General features: G+C 48.3%; 2 protein-coding genes across 2 annotated transcripts; both read right to left on the bottom strand.

The window, feature by feature from the left end:
- Positions 1 to 1,854: 1,854 nt before the first annotated feature.
- oplah (5-oxoprolinase, ATP-hydrolysing) lies at positions 1,855 to 11,856 on the bottom strand. The gene is made up of 27 exons (XM_076157945.1): positions 11,754 to 11,856; positions 11,051 to 11,222; positions 10,417 to 10,608; positions 9,958 to 10,072; positions 9,734 to 9,857; positions 8,934 to 9,129; positions 8,677 to 8,842; positions 8,316 to 8,454; positions 8,156 to 8,223; positions 7,482 to 7,783; positions 7,274 to 7,386; positions 6,998 to 7,168; positions 6,756 to 6,893; positions 6,306 to 6,444; positions 6,106 to 6,218; positions 5,844 to 5,995; positions 5,594 to 5,754; positions 5,404 to 5,505; positions 5,131 to 5,305; positions 4,566 to 4,750; positions 4,220 to 4,369; positions 4,001 to 4,135; positions 3,771 to 3,920; positions 3,533 to 3,690; positions 3,291 to 3,451; positions 3,082 to 3,179; positions 1,855 to 2,898 (listed from the first exon to the last, which is right to left on the bottom strand). The coding sequence occupies exons 2-27, from the start codon at positions 11,219 to 11,221 to the stop codon at positions 2,746 to 2,748; spliced, it is 3,927 nt and encodes a 1,308-aa protein (XP_076014060.1). The 5' UTR covers position 11,222; positions 11,754 to 11,856; the 3' UTR covers positions 1,855 to 2,745.
- An 850-nt stretch (positions 11,857 to 12,706) lies between these two features.
- Positions 12,707 to 19,783, bottom strand: shrprbck1r (sharpin and rbck1 related). Its single transcript, XM_076158138.1, has 14 exons — positions 19,103 to 19,783; positions 18,444 to 18,618; positions 17,983 to 18,066; positions 17,736 to 17,877; positions 17,548 to 17,638; positions 17,132 to 17,456; positions 16,943 to 17,049; positions 16,569 to 16,739; positions 15,367 to 15,527; positions 15,113 to 15,224; positions 14,666 to 14,845; positions 14,184 to 14,282; positions 13,884 to 14,027; positions 12,707 to 13,786 (listed from the first exon to the last, which is right to left on the bottom strand). The coding sequence occupies exons 1-14, from the start codon at positions 19,376 to 19,378 to the stop codon at positions 13,706 to 13,708; spliced, it is 2,148 nt and encodes a 715-aa protein (XP_076014253.1). The 5' UTR covers positions 19,379 to 19,783; the 3' UTR covers positions 12,707 to 13,705.

Here is a 19,783-nt window from a genome sequence, read left to right on the forward strand (position 1 = left end):
GCCACACCACAGCGAGACAAGAGGGAAGCTAGCTGTTTTGCAGAGACACCGATCTACTTTAAGTCAAATACAATGGCATCTCTTTTATCCACATTTTGTCAGTTTGTGCAGTAATACAGGGCTTAAAAATTGGAGACGTTCTACCTCATGGAAACTATACAGCTAAACCAATATCTACCTCAGTTTTTCAATGAAACGGTCCATGTATGAACAGAGTCTTTGCACTGCCAGTCTGATTTGCACTATTGGTGTTATTTTCTAACAGAAATTGCCTTTTGAATGTTGTTTTGTGTATTTTGACTGTTGAATGTTTTTAAGGATTTGCCTCCATCAGTGTTATGAAAGTGTATATTGTAATAAACAGGGTTTTAGAGACAATCAACTGTGGAATACGTTCTCGTTTTAATGGATGATACTGCATAGAATGTAGCAATACAGGAACAGAAGGCAACGTCTTTTTCTTTTTGTCAATGTTTGTGCATAGATCTGTGTGTTCATGAAAGTTGCAACGTGTGTGTGTGTGTGTGTTTCAGCACCTAGTGTATTGATCCTATACAGTACAAGTTACAATACCCAATATCATCCCTCTGTTACTGTAAAGGGGCTTAAAGCAGTTTTGAGGATTGGATTTGTTTTTAAACATAAAAACAAGGAATTTGAGAACTTTTTAGATATTTTGTGAATAAAATCATTTTAGGACCCAAGTGCAGGAAACAGTAAAGCCATTTCACACTGTTGCTACTAAACGCTGTCGGTTAACCCTTTACCTCTATGTGATGCAGTGCCAAGATTCCAAAATGTAAAATGTTTGGGTTCTATTCAATTTGCAAAACTTCTACAGGTTCAACATGTTGGAGAAAGCTGCCTTAAAGTGTACATCCACTCCTATCTACCTCAGATTTTTCACAAGGGCTTTGCACTGTTGGGAATTTGCACTATTGTGATGTCATCATGGTGTCTCCTCCTCTATCTTGATAGACAGTTGAATGTTTTTTTGTCTTGTTTGTCAACTAGTGAGCTGAATTCCAAACTGCACAGAAGCCACAGTATGAAAATATGTTAACAGGGTATGTAATAAAATTGTTTATTTTAAATGTTCTGCTCAAGAGTTGTAACTATGGTAACTGAAGCTGCACAGTTTAACAGCTTCTTGCCTTTTGTCGTGTGTTTGCTCATTTGCCTAGATTGGAGTGTCAGTTTTAGCGTGTTTGTGTAGATTGTTGTTCAGCCTGACCGGCTTGTTTGCTCCTCTTGTCTAAGTTGCCCTGCAGGGTTCGTATAGGTGCCAGAAATCCTTGAAAACACTTTAATTTCAATGTGTTTTCAAGGTTTGAAAAGTGCTTTGATTGTGATGAAGTGCTTGAAATGAAACTGTAAAGCGATTCGAGCAAACAACAGATTTACTCAGTGAGTTAAAGGGGTGAAATTTGCCAGAAGTTTTGTAGGTTCTCGCCTTTCTATCAGTGGCTTCTGTAAAGTTCCACATTTAAAGTTTACCCTCACTTTCACCTGGGTGATCAACATAATATCATCTGTAGGTGAGTGGGTACTGGGTTTTAACACAGGAATTGTGATTCATAAACAAGGACACAATCTTATGCACTGGAGTTACCAACACACACACACACACAGCTGATTTGCATCAACAGTCCCGCAGCCGTCGACCTCCTGCTGCTTCCACTGCAGTGGTCACTATCTCTTTATCAGCAGCATCCGCATGTCTGCACTCCCTCGCCCGCCTTCCTGCTCGTCCCCCCCCTGGTCATTCCTGTTCCAAAGACGGGAGGAGGGGACGCCCCTTTTATAAGTGATGTCTCCCTCCCCCCAACACACACACACACACACACACTTTGAATTACTGACATCTGAAATCAAGCCCCTGTGAAAGGAACACGTTTCAGAAAAAATTGAACACCAAAAAGTTCATTTGCATTTTACACTTTTTATAACTCCTATTCAAGTACATATCTTCATTCAAGATAAGTTTTTACCTAAAAGTAGTTCATTTCAAAATCCAACATGTCACCACTCTGCAGTGAAAACCTCTTAAATCAAGCTGTGATGTTAGCATAAGGCAGATCTTAAGTGTTTTAGTGTAAATTTCAAATGTAACCTGTCCAACACTCCTTTAGTAGAAGTGGTTGAGTGACTGTAACTCATCATGATGTGCCCTGTAGTGTCATGTATTTATCTCAACACATGGTGGCAGGGTAGCGTCGTGAGAAACAGGCCACCAAGCTTCAGCACAGCTACCCTGAGCCCTTTAATGAGGAAATCACTCTGAAATCACTGTGCCTGGTTTACAAATACCCAGTTTGTTTACATAGGATTCATGGTGTCATTTATTAAGGGTTACTTTTAAAATTAGCCTCTCAAAAGTTAGTCCAACTAATCAATAGCAATGAGATCCATATCTAGTTTGGCAGTGTGAGCCTGTCTGTGTTATCAGAATTAGTAATTATTCTGTCTATCTTAGTGTTTTAGCTCATAGTAAGACATTGAAACATGATTGGTGTCTTTACATTTCTATTAGTATTCATTTACAGGCAGTGTTGTGTATTATTAAGGTAGTTTGTGCTTCTCACAGTGTGATGATAAAACTAATCACTGCTTTATTTCTCGGCTGACCATCCCGTCTGCCTCTTTACTCACAGTCCCCTCTGGTTCCTGTTCTCCATCCTGCCTCGTTGTCCTGGATGGGCTCGTCAGGTGCCTCTTCCTCTTTCCCCCCCGTCTCATTTCTGTTCACACGCCCTCTTGTGCCATTCGATACTCGTAGACGCTGCCTCTCTCGGGGAAAGTCTCGTTCAAACGTCTGCGCTTGCTCTGGGGTCGTCCGTTTGTTTCCTCTTCCTCTCCGTACCCTCCTCCTCCAGGAGTGTTCAGGCAAAACATGTCCTGTAGAGGGAGACACACCAGACAAAGCAGATAGAAAAGGATAATTTGGTTTTACAGCATCAAGTATGGCAACCAGGGTGAGGAAAGTACCTTGAAAGTTACTGCTGAATTGCCTCTAAAGCGTAACCCTGATAACTTAACAGTATTAGGATTAGGATTGTGCCATCCAGTTTAAAGTCTCACCCCAGGCTGCAGGGTGACGGTGGTCTTGGCTCCCAGGTTGAGGACTCTTCCGTCTGCTCTGTGGAGAAGGTTGAGTCCTGCTGCGGCGCTCTCACCACCTGACCCACCAGACAGACCACAGGGTTAAAGGACACTTCTATCTCCTCTAGAGCCAATGAGGAATCTACCTACATGGACTTCTGTAGGCAGGTTGAGCGGTGATCAGTTACCGTTGAGGCCGTAGGGTTGTGTGGAGCGCCTCTCTGTCAGCACGGACAGAACCACTCTGTTCCTGAATAGAAGTTTCCGGGTCACGCCATCTCCCCCGTGGTATTTCCCTGCACCTCCCGATCCGGGCCGAAGAGAGAACTGCTCTAAGATCACCGGATACCTGAGAGCAGGCAACAGGAAGTCATGCATCAATCTGATTTAAGGCAAATCATAGTTAAATTTCCCCCTTCACACGTCTCACCTCTTCTCCAGAATCTCCGGGTCAGTAATGCGTGTGTTGGTCATGTGACTGTGAACGCCGCTCCGTCCATGCCAGCCTGGCCCCGCCCCCGCACCCCCGGCAACAGTCTCGTAGTAACCCCGTTTTTCACTGCCGAAGGAAATGTTGTTCATGCAGCCCTGAGGAGGAAACGGAATGACGACAGACCAAACCAATCGCAGAAAACACGGAAATCCATGAACAGGATGGAGTTTCTCACCTGTGACGCGGCGCACACCTCGAACGCCCGAAAGATGACGTCGACCACCCGCTGGGACGTGAGGACATTCCCGCCAACCACCGCTGCGTTCAGGGACGGCTGCAGGATGGAGCCGGGTGGGATGATGACTTTGATCGGTGCGAGACAGCCCTGGACGAGAGAGGAGGAACGTCTCAGATGGGACAATGTATAGAACCTTTAAAGGTCATATATAGGCAATCTTCTGTTACCTGATTGAGGGGGATGTCCTGTCCCACCATGCAGCGCAGGCAGTAGATGAGGGCAGAGAGTGTGATGGCTCGGGGGGCGTTACAGTTCCCCCACACCTCCGTCCCCGTCCCCGTGAAGTCAAACACAGCGCTGCCCTGAGAAGAAAGAAGAACCTCGTGACTCGACACGTAAGACAGAAGACAATGGAGAGTTAATAGATCCATTTTGCTCTTGCGCACCTCTTCTTCATTGATCTGGACCCGTAGTCTGATCGGCGTTCCGTCGTCCATGAAATCCTCAGACTCCACCTCCAGGGAGCCGGACTGTTGTTGCCGTCGACGAAGTGCAAAGTCTTTCAGCATGTCCCTGACTGCAAGCTCAGCATTACTCTGAGAGAGTAAACACACACACACACACACACACACACACACACACACACACACACACACACACACACACACACACACACACACACACACACACACACACACACACACACACACACACACACACACACACAGTAACTTTAAATACACTACTCAGAGTACTTAGTGATGACACACTGATGACACATCTCTGTTTTACCTGAATGTATCCCATGTAGGCCTGGACCACAGCCAGCCCATAACTGTCAATCAACTCCTGCACCAGCTGGCTGCCCCTCTGATTGGCTGCCACCTGAGCCCGCAGGTCTGACAGGTTGTCGTGGAGATTACGAGTCCCAGAGCAGTCTGGGTGCTGAGCCGGAGCCATCAGAGCTTCGGTTACAGCTGATATGGAGATGAAGGGGAGAGAGAGGGAATGTATTAGGAGCAAAGCATGATGGGATGCGTTGAATGAGATTTCAAACGTGCGGCAACTTTACCGCTTCATTTATTACCGACTTCTTACACAAATCTGCTTTTGAGTGACAAACTCAAATGTACCACGCTGGAGTGTCCTTGAATGCACCAACATCTTCATTTTCACAACCAGTCCACAATCACAATAATGTTAAGCACAAAAGCAGAACAATAAAATGAAAGGAATCTGTTATCTTATCTCTTCCTTCTCATCACTCTCTCATTATTGTAATTCTCTCTTTACTGTCACACTTTTACAGCCACACTTTCCTTTCTGTCAATCCTTGATTCCTCCCCTCTGCTCTTACCCTCTTCCTGGAAGACCCCGCGGGTGACCAGCTTGAAGGAAGTGAAGACGGCCCCCTCCTGCTGCAGGGAGGTGGAGTGGGGGGGCATGGAGCCTGGCGTGATGCCCCCGATGTCGGCGTGATGCCCCCTGCTGGCTACGAAGAACACCGGCCTGCTCACGCCTTTACGAAATACCTGCGGAGGACGAGTGAGGGGAGAAGGTTGAGGCGGTGAGGTAGAGGGTAGAGGGGAGGTGAAGGACGTAGGACGCATGAAGGGCGTGAGAGACAGACCGGCGTGATGACGGTGAGGTCCGGAAGGTGGCTGCCCCCTGCACACGGGTGGTTGCTCAGAATGACATCACCTTCCTTCAGGTCGCTCCCAAGTGAGCGGATCTGAAAATGAACATCTTGTGAGTGTTGCTTTGTTCTCTACACACACACACACACACACACACTCATACACACACACACCACACCTCACCTGGTATTGGACAGTCTCCTGCATAGCCCCCAGGTGGACAGGGATGTGGGGCGCGTTGGACACCAGGCCGCCATCCGGTCCGAAGACGGCGCAGGAGAAGTCGAGGCGTTCCTTGATGTTGGTGGAGATGGAGGTTCTTTGGAGAACTCGGCCCATCTGCTCTGTAAAGGGGAAGGAAGATGGAACGATGATGCAACTCGACTACATTTCACTCCTCATTCATTCATCGGTGGCTGTGGCGCTCGCTGACCTGCGATGCTCATGAAGCGGTGGGAGAAGATGGAGAGCTGCACGGCGTTGAGCTCGGTCCCCAGAGCGCAGTGGGGGTCGGAGCCCACCGTCATGCACACGTCGCCCCCTTCTGTCAGACATGCCTCACAGCAGGGCTCCACAAGGATGGTGCTGATGGATGAACACACATTTAAGTCGACTATAATGACAATGAAAGCCTTGAATTATGACTTTTAAAGTGTATTTAAGCTGTGGAATAGAGGAAATCAATCAATGTCTACCTGTTCTTGTCGATGATAATGGCCGGGCCCTGGATGCTCTGACCACATGGCAGCTCCTCCCACAGAAACACTCTGGTGTCCAGGGAACCACCCTCAAAGTAACACTTGGTCGTCTACAGAGAGTTAAGTTGTTACGTTTTGTCTCAGGTGTGTGTATGTGTGTATGCCTGTGTGTGTGTGTGTAAGTGAGTCCAGTATACCGTGACTGGTTTGCCTTGTTTACGTCCTTGTTTGGCTTCGTACACGGATTTGATCCCAGATTTCCCGCAGCCCCTCACTCTGATGTCGTCAACCATGATGGGTCTGTGTGGGATGGTGAAGCCAAACTCCTTCAGGTATCTGAGGCACGGGAGAGAGAGAAGGAGGAAGACGAGGGGAGGAGAGCGCAGGAGGGGAGCGAGCGAGGGAGGGAGGGAGAGAGGAACATACAGAGGGAGACAGGCAAAGGGCACGAACCAGAACATGAACAATGTAAATAAATGCCAAATCCAGTTTCCCAAGCTTGTGTAACATCACCTCCTATAGAAAATGATACATTAACTTAGCAGCATGTTTGCTTACACAGTTTAAACATAAGGAACAAAGTATAAAGGGCCAAAGGGGAATCCTCTCTAAGGCACAACCGGTGATATTGAGCAAATGCGGCCTACCGTTTGGTGAAAGCGCTGCGGAAGTCGCCAGCTCGGCAGGATTCCGTGTTGCTGGGGTAACCGGCAGAGGAGACCATGAGAGCGCAGTCGGTGCCTTCGTAACGCAGGTGGAGGAAAACCTCAGTGGTGACCTGACAGCTGAGAGGACGAGAACAACACAACAGGAGGATTTAACACAGAGACACACACACACACACAAGCAGAGGTCAAGGGTCAACCAAAGCCAAGAACAGTGTAGCGACCTTGTGAACCTGCGGGCCTCCAGCGTGTCGCGGCAGCGCTTGGACAGCTGGTCCACCCTGCGGTCCAGCTCCCCGAAGGACTGCTGCTCGTACTGCAGCGAACACGGCTCCTGCACCTCCTCCACCACGTCGGCCAGGGCCAGGCCGTAGGCTGAGAGCACGCCGCTGTACCTGAGACACACACACACACACACACACTTCAGCCATATGTACATGAATACGGTTGATGTTACCTCTGAACCATGAGCTATCACCCACAGTAAGAATGTGCCTTACTTATGTATGAAGACGCTCTTCATCCCCAGGGCTCGAGCAATAGCACAGGCATGTTGTCCACCTGCGCCGCCAAAACACGCCAGCACGTGTTGAGAGGTGTCGTGGCCCTTAGCCTGAGGGGGAGGGGCAGAGGAGATGAAGAAGGGAGATACAAACCAAGCCCCTCAAGCCCCTCAATCAAAAGGTGCAGTGTGTCTGATTTCTGTACCTGCGTCAGAGCTCTGATTGGTCGGCACATGGCCTCGTTAGCGACGCGTATGAATCCCATGGCGACCTCCTCCACACTCATCTCCGACTGGCCGCTCGGCACGGCTCCGTTTTGAGAGTGGTTCGCCTGCGATTGGTTGGAGGACAGGAAGAGGTTGATCTCCTGCGTCAGCTCACGGAAAAGCTTCGTGGTCTCCTCCGAGGATAACGCCTCGTCTTCCCCGGGACCGAAGATCTTAGGGAAGAAGGAAGGGAGGAGGCGACCCAGGGCTAAGTTAGCGTCCGTCACGGTCAGAGGACCACCTGAGGAGAGAGAGACAGGAAGGGACGCACGGATTAAACTGTGTCCCTTACTTAAGCTGTTGTCAACGCTATACACACACACGTTTCGACGCTTCTTGTGTGTGTTTAACGTCGCACTGTCAAAGCCTGAGGAGTGAGCGAGTACACCATCTCCCACTGGGTCGTTCAACAATGGAGTCAGTGTCTTCAGGTTCAAAGTATACATTACAGCTCCGGCCTGGGAAAATCTGAAGTTAAATCATCCGCAACTTGGACTCGTGCCCGTTCCCGGTGAGAGGCAAAGGAAAGAACAGATTGGACATAAAAAGGAGAGAGGAGAGAGGGTAGGGGGGGAGGGGTGGCGAAGCATCGGGGAATCGCACGCCGTCTCACCTTTCCTGTAGCAGGCAGGTCCTGGATGAGCTCCTGCAGACTCCGGTCCCACCACAAACATCCCCGATCTGATAGGAAATCGAGTAAATGATCACGTCAGCTGAAGGTACAGGTGACATTGATGAGTATGATGATGATGTGATGATGGTGGCTGACTGACCTGAAGAACAAACGCGACCCTCCGCCGGCCGCCACGGTGTTGATGTCCAGCTGAGGCGCCTGCAGTGTGACGCCGGCTGTGGTCGCCTCGAACACGTGCTCGTAACGGCCCGCGTAACGACTCACGTCTGTGGATGTTCCTGGAAGAAGAGACCAAGAGAGAGAGAGAGAGGATGAAAATCTGAAAGAACACAAGTGGAATTGGATGTTTGAAGCAAAGGCAAAGCTCCAACATACTCTGTGTTTCTTGGGTAAACAAACAAACAACAAATCATGACTTGAGGCGATTCCTACGTACAGCAGACTTTAAACAAAGGTCTGCTCTACAATATCAGGAAGCCAGCCCCTCATTTCTCCCTCACCGCCCATGTCGAAGCCAATCACAGGCTTTTTCTCCGTCTGGCTGTAGGAGGTGATGGCGTACCCGACCACGCCCCCTGCTGGGCCGGACAGAACGGCCCGCGAGCCGCAGAAGCGATCCATGGGGGTCAGACCGCCGTCAGACTGCATGAAGAGAACGTCCACGTCCTGGGTGCAGAGGGGAGAAAAGGAAGGTCAGAGGTCGTATTTGATGACAATAGAACCACGCCCCCTGCTGGACACGACACACAGAACAAACCTTCAGGCCGCCCTTGAAGCCTGAGGTGAAGCCTTTTAAATACTGGCGGATCTTGGGCGTGAGGTAGGCGTCGGCACAGACGGTGTAGCCGCGCGGCACCGCACGCACCATGGGCATGACCTCACTGGACAGAGACACCTGCGTGAAGCCCAGGCGCCGCGCCAGGGAGCCCACCGCTTTCTCGTGGTCAGACCATCTAGGAGGGGGACGGAGAGAGAAAGAGAGGGAGTGGGGGAGTGTACAGTAAGTGTGTGGGGGTGGGGAGGAGAGGAAACTGGAATGCAAGTCAAACAAAACACGCTTATGCAACTTGGCCGTTGCAGAGTATTGTATTGGTTTTTCACCTAAAAAAAAGACTCTCACACTCTGGAATCACACAGCGGTTTGGTTTCCCAGGTTGACTCTTAACTGTGGCTTCCCTAAAAAGTCTAAATTATACATTTAAGAAACAGATGTGTAATGGTAAATGGACTAGAAGTGAACAAATGGACAGGGGAAACGTGACTTTCCAACTCAGTGAACCACACACAAGAGAGCCGAGCAATATGACACCACACACACACACACACTGTGTATCTGACATACGGAGCACTCCCACAGAGCACACAGGAGAGGGAGATTACAGAATATAGAATAAAGTCATGATGAAACAGGTGAGGGGACCGTATACGAACGTGATCGACTTGGAAAAGGTCTTGAGAAATTATGGCATGGAAAGGACGGAGAGATTATGAGAAGGAGATTAAGAGAAATGACATGAGGGCTGGAATGTGAGAGGATGTACAGATGCAAGCTCTTACGTGTACGAGTGGAGCAGGAGGACGGCCAGACTAGTGATGCCACGGGAACAGACGCCTCTTAGGTCTTTCTCCACGCGCTCCAGGTCCAGCTCCCTCCAGACCTCCAGAGAATCGCCCGTGCTGCCTGGGCAACACCAACATATAGGAGGATTTGTTTACATTCATGTTTACAGCTTGACACCTACAAGAGTGTGCTCTCAGTGTGATCTCGCCTGGATACACACCTGTGACGATACGTTTCTTGTCCTTCCTGGGCAGCTGGCAGTCGTCTTGCCTGAGGACGACCCGCTCGTCCACCTCGATGACCTCGTCGTACAGCACATCCGGCATTGAAACCTCCTGCATACACAGAGACATTAAGGTTAGGAGCAAAAACATGGAGCAGGGACATCATCGGGGTAATATTGGGGTAACAGTATGTTCTTTCTTCATCTTAGCCTTTTCTGTTACTGTGTAAACACCAAAGCAGCTGAGTGGGATTTATAAGTGACCGCTTGAACTACTAATAGTATACAGGGGCAAACTCCACGCCACGCCCCACAAGCTTCCACCACATTCCACCAGAGTACGACATGTGTGTAACCCGATTCAGTGAACACACACAGGAGCCTATAGAAGCACATTGTTCTCTCCCTTTCCTCCATAAGATGATAAATAATTCATCGATCAGGAGCGCCACCAACCAAATCAAACAGCTTGGGTCTGGCCTGCGTGCCGATGTGCAGCAGGTCCTTGAAGCCCTTGGTGACGAGCAGGGCCGTCTTCTCGCCCTCTCTCTCCAGCAGGGCGTTGGTGGCCACCGTCGTGCCCATTCGGATCCAGCCAATCAGGGAGGTGTCCACCGGCTGGTCGCGAGGAAAGACGCGCCCGGTTTCCTGTCAACAAATATGGATACATTGTGGATACTGATTTTGTTTCCATATAGGTGTGAGAGGAAGTGAAGCATGGGTCGCCGTTCTATCACGTGACGATATGATATAACAAGAGGACGTTCATGGTCTTGTTATAATCTGATTTATAGGTTATTTCATGACAAGTCACATACCATATGCTCTAAAGTTGCCCTGTCTTGTTGAGAACTCACAGCAGCTCAACAGCAGCAATCGAAAGCAAATGTTCCCAATAGGAATGCGATAATTCCAGTTCCACATGCTTCCATTCAATCTACACCATAACATCGGTCTCATTCACTCTCTCCTTCTGTTTTTATGGATTTTGTGGCTCTTAAATGAAAAAAACAGACACTAAACTGATTCAAAATACATTTCAGTTGACCCGATTCTGTCATAATCTTTGCAGCAGTTATGCAAAACTCACCTCCTCCAGGATTCTGCGGATCCCCTCAGTGGGAGCATCATTATAGTTCTGGGGGTCCCGGGAAAGGAGCTTCAGGACCCGCTCACGACCACCTGGCAGCCGGGCAAACACGTCGGTGAAGGTGCCACCCCGGTCAATGGCAAAGTCAAACTTCCCTTTAGTCTCTGCCATGCTGAGGACAAACACAAGCTGCAGCTGCTGAGTGTGTGTGTGTGTATGAGACTGATAACAATGTAGAACACTTCTGAGCCTTGACACAGCAAACACAAGCTGATAATGGAGCGATCAGACGGATATAGAGTCAGACGTCTAAATGTAACTTTAACTTACATAAAAAGGAGCGTGACTCTGAGACAAAGGTTGGATTTGCAGAAATAGAACTGCAGCAAGGTGATCGTATTATAGATTCTAATACAGATCAGTGCATAAGCGAGGAACCATGTGGTCAGTTTAAGAGCAGATTACACAAAAACACCGCCACACTTAAGTAGAATAAAACCCACGCATGCTGGACAAGCACGCCTCAGTGTTTTGAGAACCGAGACCGCCGAGGCACTTGGTAATTTTATTTATTAAATCAATGACAATATGTCCTTACTCTGCAGCCCGACTCGGTGTTCTCTTGTCGTCGCTTTACGGCTCATTCAGCTTGCGTGCATTCGTCATTTGAAGCTTTAACGGATCAAGATAATGTTTGGCTCACATGTCAGCAGATGGACGGGCTGTTGGTCGGTTGGTTGCTGTCAGTCCCGAGGTTGTCCAAACACTCCTAGCCTGTCCAGTCACGAAGAGAGAGAGAGAGAGCTGGGGAGAGAGAGACAGAGATGTGTCGCCAAAATTGGAGCGCCTTCAATGTGTCTTGTAAGCCCCGCCCCCCTTGGACGGCGCCGGGAAGTGAAATGAACCGCGATGACCTCATCTCGTGTTTTGTTTCTTAAACCTGCCTTATTCAATGTTTCAATACTAATATTTCACAATACTTGCACGAAGAAAGACAAAAGGTGACGATAAATTAACAGCTAAATGGAGTTTTACGACGTTTTTAATTCATTGTACAAGGCAGCAATTTCCATTCTAACCCAGTCAGAGCCGAACTACACTAACAAAGTCATTAGTCACGAATGCTTAGTAATTACAAAGATACACACATATTTCTACAGGAGATTTGTTGATTAATTCGTAATTACATTGAGTACTACACTTATATGACGGTTAATAACTCGTTTAGCTTTGTGTATGTTAATATGTAGATTTGATGCAATTTCTTCGTGAGATGAAGTCAGCTGGCATCTTGTTTTGAAATTCTGCCATCTAGTGGCGTTAAAAGGAACGAGCTTGTGGCGTTTGGAACGGGTAACTATCGCATGTCTAACCTCTACAAAGCACTTTGAGTGTTTGGAACTAAGGAAATATTAAGACAAAACTGCCCAAAAAGTCAGTGCGTACTAGAAAACTAGATAGGAGAGTTTGATAAAGGATAACGTCACTTTATTATTATGGTAGTTTCTCATTTCAAGGAACCAGGTCAGAGTAGGTGTTGTTATTTTCAGTTGTATTGTATACTTTGCAATGGTCCCCACACTGTTAATCCCACATTTGATGGTATTGGGAGTTTGAATTTGGAGTCAAGATATTAAGAGAGACAGAGATCCAACATTTCAGAGTTGAAAGGGTTTTTATTTGTAATCAAGGCACAATAATACATCAGCAGGACACGGCTGACATTTAATCATGGCTTCTCAGGGCAGTGCAGTAGTGTATTGACTAAGGTTGAATCAGATGGATTCACATGGATTATGAATATGAACATGAGTCAGGGCTCTAATATACAGAATACTAGTATCCATGTAAATATAAACATCAACACATTATAATTTAGTTCCTGAACTGGATTATGAGCCGATTCACTAAATGTGTTTAAGACAATTTCAAGTATTGCAAGCGATATTAGAATATGAATCAATACACTGCTATACACTGAAGCTAACTGGTTACCGTTACAGTAAAGCCAGGGGTGCGACGACCTCTGCACCTCTGGACGGAGCAGCACTGCTGGTTAACTACAGGATGTGTATGATTAACAGAGCATGGATGACTAATGTAAACTAAACAAATCACACACACACGCTCTCTCTCTCTCTCACACACACACACACACACAAACGCTACTGTATCTCTATGCATTAAATTGCATATCAATGACACATTTCATCATATTTCGCTTCAAACCCTGCTACAGCTTTTGTGCACTTTAAGGCCACTTCAGTTGAATGCTTCCTGACGTGTACGTAACCACGGAAACGCTACTAATACCTGTACTACTAACATCGCAGTGCAATTATTTCTAAAAGGCACCGCATGCAATAGAAGTTCATACTTTACCTGCATAGTCTCAAAACACATTCTGAGGGCATCTTAGTCTCATTTAAGGGACGGACATTCCACAAACAAAACAAAGGGACGGGAAGTGTAACTGACTGTTGCTGAATCCCAACAGATTCCAGTTAGGACAAAGAAGCAGGCACATTCACTGGATGCAACGCTCATTGCATGGTTAGCTTTGGTTTCAATATGCAGTTAAGTAGGCTTCACTCTGCTTGTCTCTGTTTTTAAGGGAATCACCTTCTCCGCTCTCTCTATCCGCTCCTGAGATTCTCAGTGGCAGTTCTGGCATTTGGGATGGCACTTTTGATTATTAACGTTGCAACGGCAGCCTCCACTCGTGTCTCCAGGACCCTGAGAGAGGACCCCAGTAAGAATTCTTCAAGCTTCCGTACTAGTAAATCAAATTTCAACATATTTTGATTGTGCACATCCAAAAGTAAACTCTTACCCTTGGCCCCCATCTGGGTCCTCTGGTTACCCAGCAGATCTCAGTGTGACAGACAGTGCAGCGTAACCAATCGCATCCATCCCTCTTCTGCACGATGATGCCACACTGGGGGCAGTGCATCGCTTCCCCCGACTGCACAAGTGTCTGTTCAGGGGTGTGAGACAGAATGAAAGTGAGAATATGGTGGAGAGAGGAAGACGAAGGATGTGGTGAAGTCAAAACGCTTCTGGTTTACAGTAAATTTTCACACACACACACACACACACACACACACACACACACACACAGAGCACAGTTTACCTTTAATAAATCTGTGGTCCTCCTGGCAGCAGAGTCATTTATTGCTCGGGCTGTGAGGTCATCCTGGTACTGCTTACAGTTCATTCCCTCATGGATAGCCTGAGCAGATACAACAAGATAATAAGGGACATATGGACAGAAGACATCTCTACGCACGCGCGTGTGTGTGTGTGTGTGTGTATTTTTAACCCCTAAATCTCAGCGCAAGGAAAAGATGCATCACATAAAAATATTGTCTTTCAGCTGCTGTTCCCCTGAAGGGTTAAAACCATGTAGACACACATGAATGCACTCAGCTGTGTGATTTTGTCTTTCTCGAGCATTTCTTCATAATCAATTAACTCTGTCTGATTGATTAGCACACACTGTCCTCCTCTTTCTGTAATGTATTTGTTTATAAGGGCCGATTCATTGAAAACCATCATTCCTTTGTGTTCATCCTGTGTGTTACTGCGTGTGTGTGTGTGTGTGTGTTTGCGTACTTTGCAAATCAGGCAGTTGCGTTTCCTGCAGACGGGACAGTGGAAGACGTTGACGGTGTCCTCGTACATACACCAGCCCAGGCAGTCGGGCGTGGCACAGTGGTAGCTGCCCTCACACCGGGACTCGGCCACAGACAGACCCCTCTGCAGCCAGCGACCGTACTCCTCCACTGACACCAGCTGACGGGGAGAGAGGGGAGGAAAGGGAGGAGGGAGGAGTTAGAAAAGGAGAAGAACACTGAAATACCCATTGCTTTTCACAGAAGGGACGGAAACCAAAGACGGGGGAGCAAAACAAACGCAACCGACAGGGCTGAAAGGAGCTTTGGGTTCTGACGGAATCGCTTCTTGTCAGCTCTTAAAGTGATATACACATTATATACCCTCGCTCAGGTCGACCAGCAGGGGGCTCAGACGGCTCAAACAGTCTAGAAGTGTGAGACTCACAGCTTTGATCTCCCTCTCTTGCAGGGTGCATGTGCAGGCATACGTCTCGTCTCTGAAGGGACAGGCGATCTCCGGCACCTCACTCAGCATGATGACCGAGCGCAAGCACTCTCTGCACACACACACACAGAGATACAAAGTTGAGCAGAACAACTTTGCCACTTTTGCCACATAATTTTGTTGCTGCTGTGAACAGAATAGGTCAAGTCCCTCCTCCTCCTCTTCCTCCTCCTCCTCCCCCTCCCGTCTCTCACCTGCAGAAGCAGTGGAGACACTCCCTCAGCAGGATGCCGTCTCCGGGCCGCAGCTCGGCGTAGCAGATCCTGCATTCTATCGCCTCCGGGTTGGGCACCAGGTCGTGGCCGTCCATCATCACCAGCCGGGCAAAGTTCTCCTTGCGCTCTTCCTCCTTCGCCTGGGACAAAGGCGGTCGGGTAAATCAGGTATATGTCAGAAACACCTCCCTTGTCATAATAAAGAAAATGACTGAGCTGGCAAGTACTGTTGCTATGGTTACCTGTAGTTTAATAAACCTTGTGCCCTGATTGAGTTGGATGTCCTGATATACATTTTGAAAACACACACGTCAGCCAATAAACACACATATCTACACACACTCATCCACAAACACGGGGTGTAAATATTTAATTTGTCCTGCTTTGATAGAATATATACAATAAGACAGTGCAAAACGAATAAGATGGCAGATACATTCGAGGCGTTTGTGAAACAGGGCTCTTCACACTCAGATCAACAGTTACTGTACCAAGACTGGCCAGATGAATCAACACACACACAGTCACATTTTCATCCAAAACCGTAGGCAAATAAGCCTTTAAAAATGGCCTGGGTGGTGTCGGTGCATCCCAGCCTTTATGTCATAATGTACATACAGTCACACTTCCATTACAGGATAGAAAAGTAGGTCAAATGTAAAAGTGCGTCATTTGTGTTCTAATCTCTTAGGGACTTGTGCACGATGCTGTGTTGCTTATTTGCCTGGGTGTAATCTAACCACGTGTGTCCTGCCTGCTACGGCGTGTGTTGTGTGTGTGTGTGTGTGTGTGTGTGTGTGTGATCAGTAGTCCTGGTCCAGGTTATACAGGATTGAGTCGTTTTGAGCCTCGGCACTCCTCAGCACCTCTCTTCTCCCTTTCTCCTTCAAAAAAACAGAGACAGAAGAGAAGAGAGTCAACCTGAGAGAGCCTCACCCTGTCTCACCCCCGTCTCACCCCCTCCCATCCACTTTATGTCCTGCTGCGTTTTCTTCAATAATGCAACTGAAACCTAAGAGCGTTTCTGTGTGTGTGTTTACTTCTCTTTTACTTCACTTGTGCCTGTAAGTTTTGCTTCCTGTGTCTGTATGAGTGAGACAAACTGTTGTTCCATGCGTGCGGGTACATAACAGTTGTGTATCTGTGTGTATCTGTGTGTGTGTGTGTGTGTTCTCTCCTACCTGCTGGTACTGTCTGATTGCTTCCTTCTCTTGCTGGATCCGTCTGAGCTCCAGCGCGTCGGGCCTGTATCCCCCCGGGACGCTGTAGCTCTCCGGTCGGTTGGTGCTGCAGATCTCACACCCCGGCCGCGTCGGCTTGTTGATGTACGTGCAGGAAGGGCACGGCCAACCCTGAGACACAGATGAGCAAATGTTACATTGTGGCAGCGGCTCAAACGCATCACAGCAACACAGTGACGCTATCCAAACCTGGCAACAATGATGTCATCTTAACCAACAAGAGTTACAGCAATGATGTCACTTATGAAGGTCATCCTCTTAGTGACAGCGTTGTGTGTAAGCGGTGTTTAGATGGTGTTGGTCTACATGTTTACCTGGCTGGATGTCTTCTTGGGACTGAGTGCTTGACTGAGTTGAGGCATCTCCAGGTTGATGAGGTCCCTGATGTTTCCCCTCTCTTTCCCCTCTGAAGCGTTTGGGCCTGTGGACAAAAGATTCCTCAATGAGTGCCTGTGTTATATAACCTAACACAAAGTTCTCAATTCTCACGTGTGTGTGGTCACCAGTGTTGGTGCTGTTACTGAGTCTGGGGGGCAGCGTGTTGTACGGCCTCCACTCCTCAGACGAGGGGCCGTTTGCAGAGGTAGATGGGAAAGGAGCGGCAGGTAACGAGGGAGGCGGAGGACCGGGAAGGAGGAGGACGCTCTCCTGATCCTGCTGCAGGAGCTGCCGCGTCAGGCGAGCGTGCCGGGCCGACAGGAGGTACAGGAAGGCCGTGTCTCCGTCCTGACGAACGCCGTAGGAAGCCAGGGAACGCTGGTCGGTGCACAAACACTGACCGATCACCCAGCGCTGCACCCGCGGGTGAAAGCCGTACTCCAGGAACACCTGGAGGAGGTCGGAGGAAAGAAAAGAGTGATGAAGGGAGAGAAGAGAAGACAGGGGATGTCTGAAGGCGTGAGCTGTTCTTCAGACTGACCTGATGTTTCAGTGCTGCGGTCGTCATATGAGGGAACACTTTTACAGTGACACAGCAGGAAGACGAAGAATCCTCGACTACAACAGCCAAGCTGAGAGAGAAAACGAAACACAAACCATCAATATCAAGCAAACACAACCTTTTATAATGAATTTTAAGACGTGTTATTAAATGTTTCATCCTCTTACTGGATTTCTGTGTCGTCATAGTCCCTGACAGAGGGCTGGATCTGGAGGGAGACGTGTTGACGAGCCAGCGTGGTGGCAAAGACCGAAGCAGCCTCCATGTCTCCTGCTTCTATGGCTTGGGTCAGCTCTGTGCATGCTTCCTCTAGGAACGCATACAGACATGAATATACAATACAGGCAAACACACACACACACGAGCATGTGCTGAGGGTTATGGTACAGAACATTTGGCTCCTGATACACACACCTGTTTGTTGCAAGGCCGAGGAGTTGTGAAGCTGCAGAGCCTCCAGAGGGCGCTGTGTGTCAACGTCCATAGGAGAGACTGCCACTGTTGAAAGCCAGTCAGAAGTATTTACAATTATTGATTACAACATATAGGAAAGATAAGCAACATCTTGACTCTTACACATTATCTGACAAGACTTGTTACTCTGTCTTTAGCTGGAGACTTAAGTTAGAAATCTCTGAGGCTGAAACATGCGACATGAGCGAGGCCGTATTGGGGTTTCAGTGTGAACACACAGATAACGGCACTGAAAGGATCCTTTGTCTAAATCAATAATTTGGCGTTCCAGTTTGAGCCGACCCACTTCTCACTACAGTATCGGTGGATCAACAGTATCTTTCCCTTTCCCCTATTTCCCTCTGAAATAACACACACAGACACCACAAACTCCTATTTGCTGAGTCTAGGAGGTCACTGACCCCTTTGTGCTTCTCTCAGTGACGACATCACCACGGTGGCCCACTCCTGTGCCTCCTGCTCGCTTCGGAAGTTGAAGCTGATGCGGTCGTGAGGAGGCACGGCCAAGCTCAGCTCATGACACTTGGGCGACTTGACCTCATAGTTCACTGTCCTCAAGTCAAACTCAGCAATGGCCTGTGGGAGTGAGGGAAAGGAGAGAGAGAGAGAGTTAAACGACTTCGACACATCATTCTTGCTTGACTGAATGATATAAACGGTACTTAATTCCCATTTTTGTCTGATTAAGCTTCCTTGTTTGTTTGTTTTTACAATCGTTGTTCTTCTATAGGTCACTCTTGAACACCTTCCCCTTTCAAAGCACACACAGTATTAAACAAACTGTCCCTCCCTCTTACCAGTACTTGTCCCTGATAGTTTAGTTATTCTATGTTCAATCTGTGCAGGAATGTAAGATTGGCATGTAGATTGGCAAAAGTCTGACAGAGATTCTTATTATGCTCAACGGCACTTTGGCAGGGTGAAGGCTCGCACCTTGCCCTTGTAGGGTTGAAGTTTAACACTTTTACTTCGCCATAATGTAGCCATGTCCTCCCACCCCGCCTCCTGTAGCCGGGTTCACCTCGCTACACGCCTGCTTGTGCCACCGCCGTTGACTTACCGCGCTCCGGCCGGGCCCGCTGCTGTCCTGGAGCGACAGCCGGAATTCCCCGGACTTCCCCGGGTCCATGCCGAGCTGCAGGCGGAGTGACTCATCGCCTGCTCCCGGAAGACACAGGGGCCGAATACCAGAATGGCAGACTGACACCCGAACCGACATAAGTACGGTGTTGCAGCCAAGTTGCGATTGCGAAGCCCCGAATTGACAAGGGGGCGCGGCGGACGGCTCCGGTGTGTAACCGGAGGCGTGGGTCCAGCCGCCAGAACTCAGCGACATTCTGCCGTTCGTCTCATACAGCTTGAACGTGAACACACACACGCATACCGCGTCCCGGTTGTTTACCCCCCGTCTTCCAATGCTATAGGCTACTTAACCGTAGTGTGAAAATGCTACTAAATATCGATTACACTGCATTTCAACGATAGAGGAGCAACAACAACAAAACAGGAAGGAAGAGCGCCGAGTCTGGCAGCGTTTGGAGCGACTTCCAAAAGTCTCCGGTCCGACTCAGCAGTTTATATTCGGTCCTTTTCCTCTTCTCTACGTCTTTCAGTCTATCAGCAGATGCGATGCGTTTGTCACGAAGGCGCCATTAGCTTCCTACAATCGACGCCGTTGTGCGAGCTCGCGGCGCTGTCAGTTTGTTGACGGTGCGTATGTTTTTGTTCCGTTTCGCGCATG

The sequence above is a fragment of the Genypterus blacodes genome, unplaced genomic scaffold (assembly GCF_046128005.1).
Source record: "Genypterus blacodes isolate CSIRO-AG114 ecotype Tasmania unplaced genomic scaffold, CSIRO-AGI_Gbla_v1 ptg000076l_1, whole genome shotgun sequence".
Taxonomy (NCBI): Eukaryota; Metazoa; Chordata; class Actinopteri; order Ophidiiformes; family Ophidiidae; genus Genypterus; species Genypterus blacodes.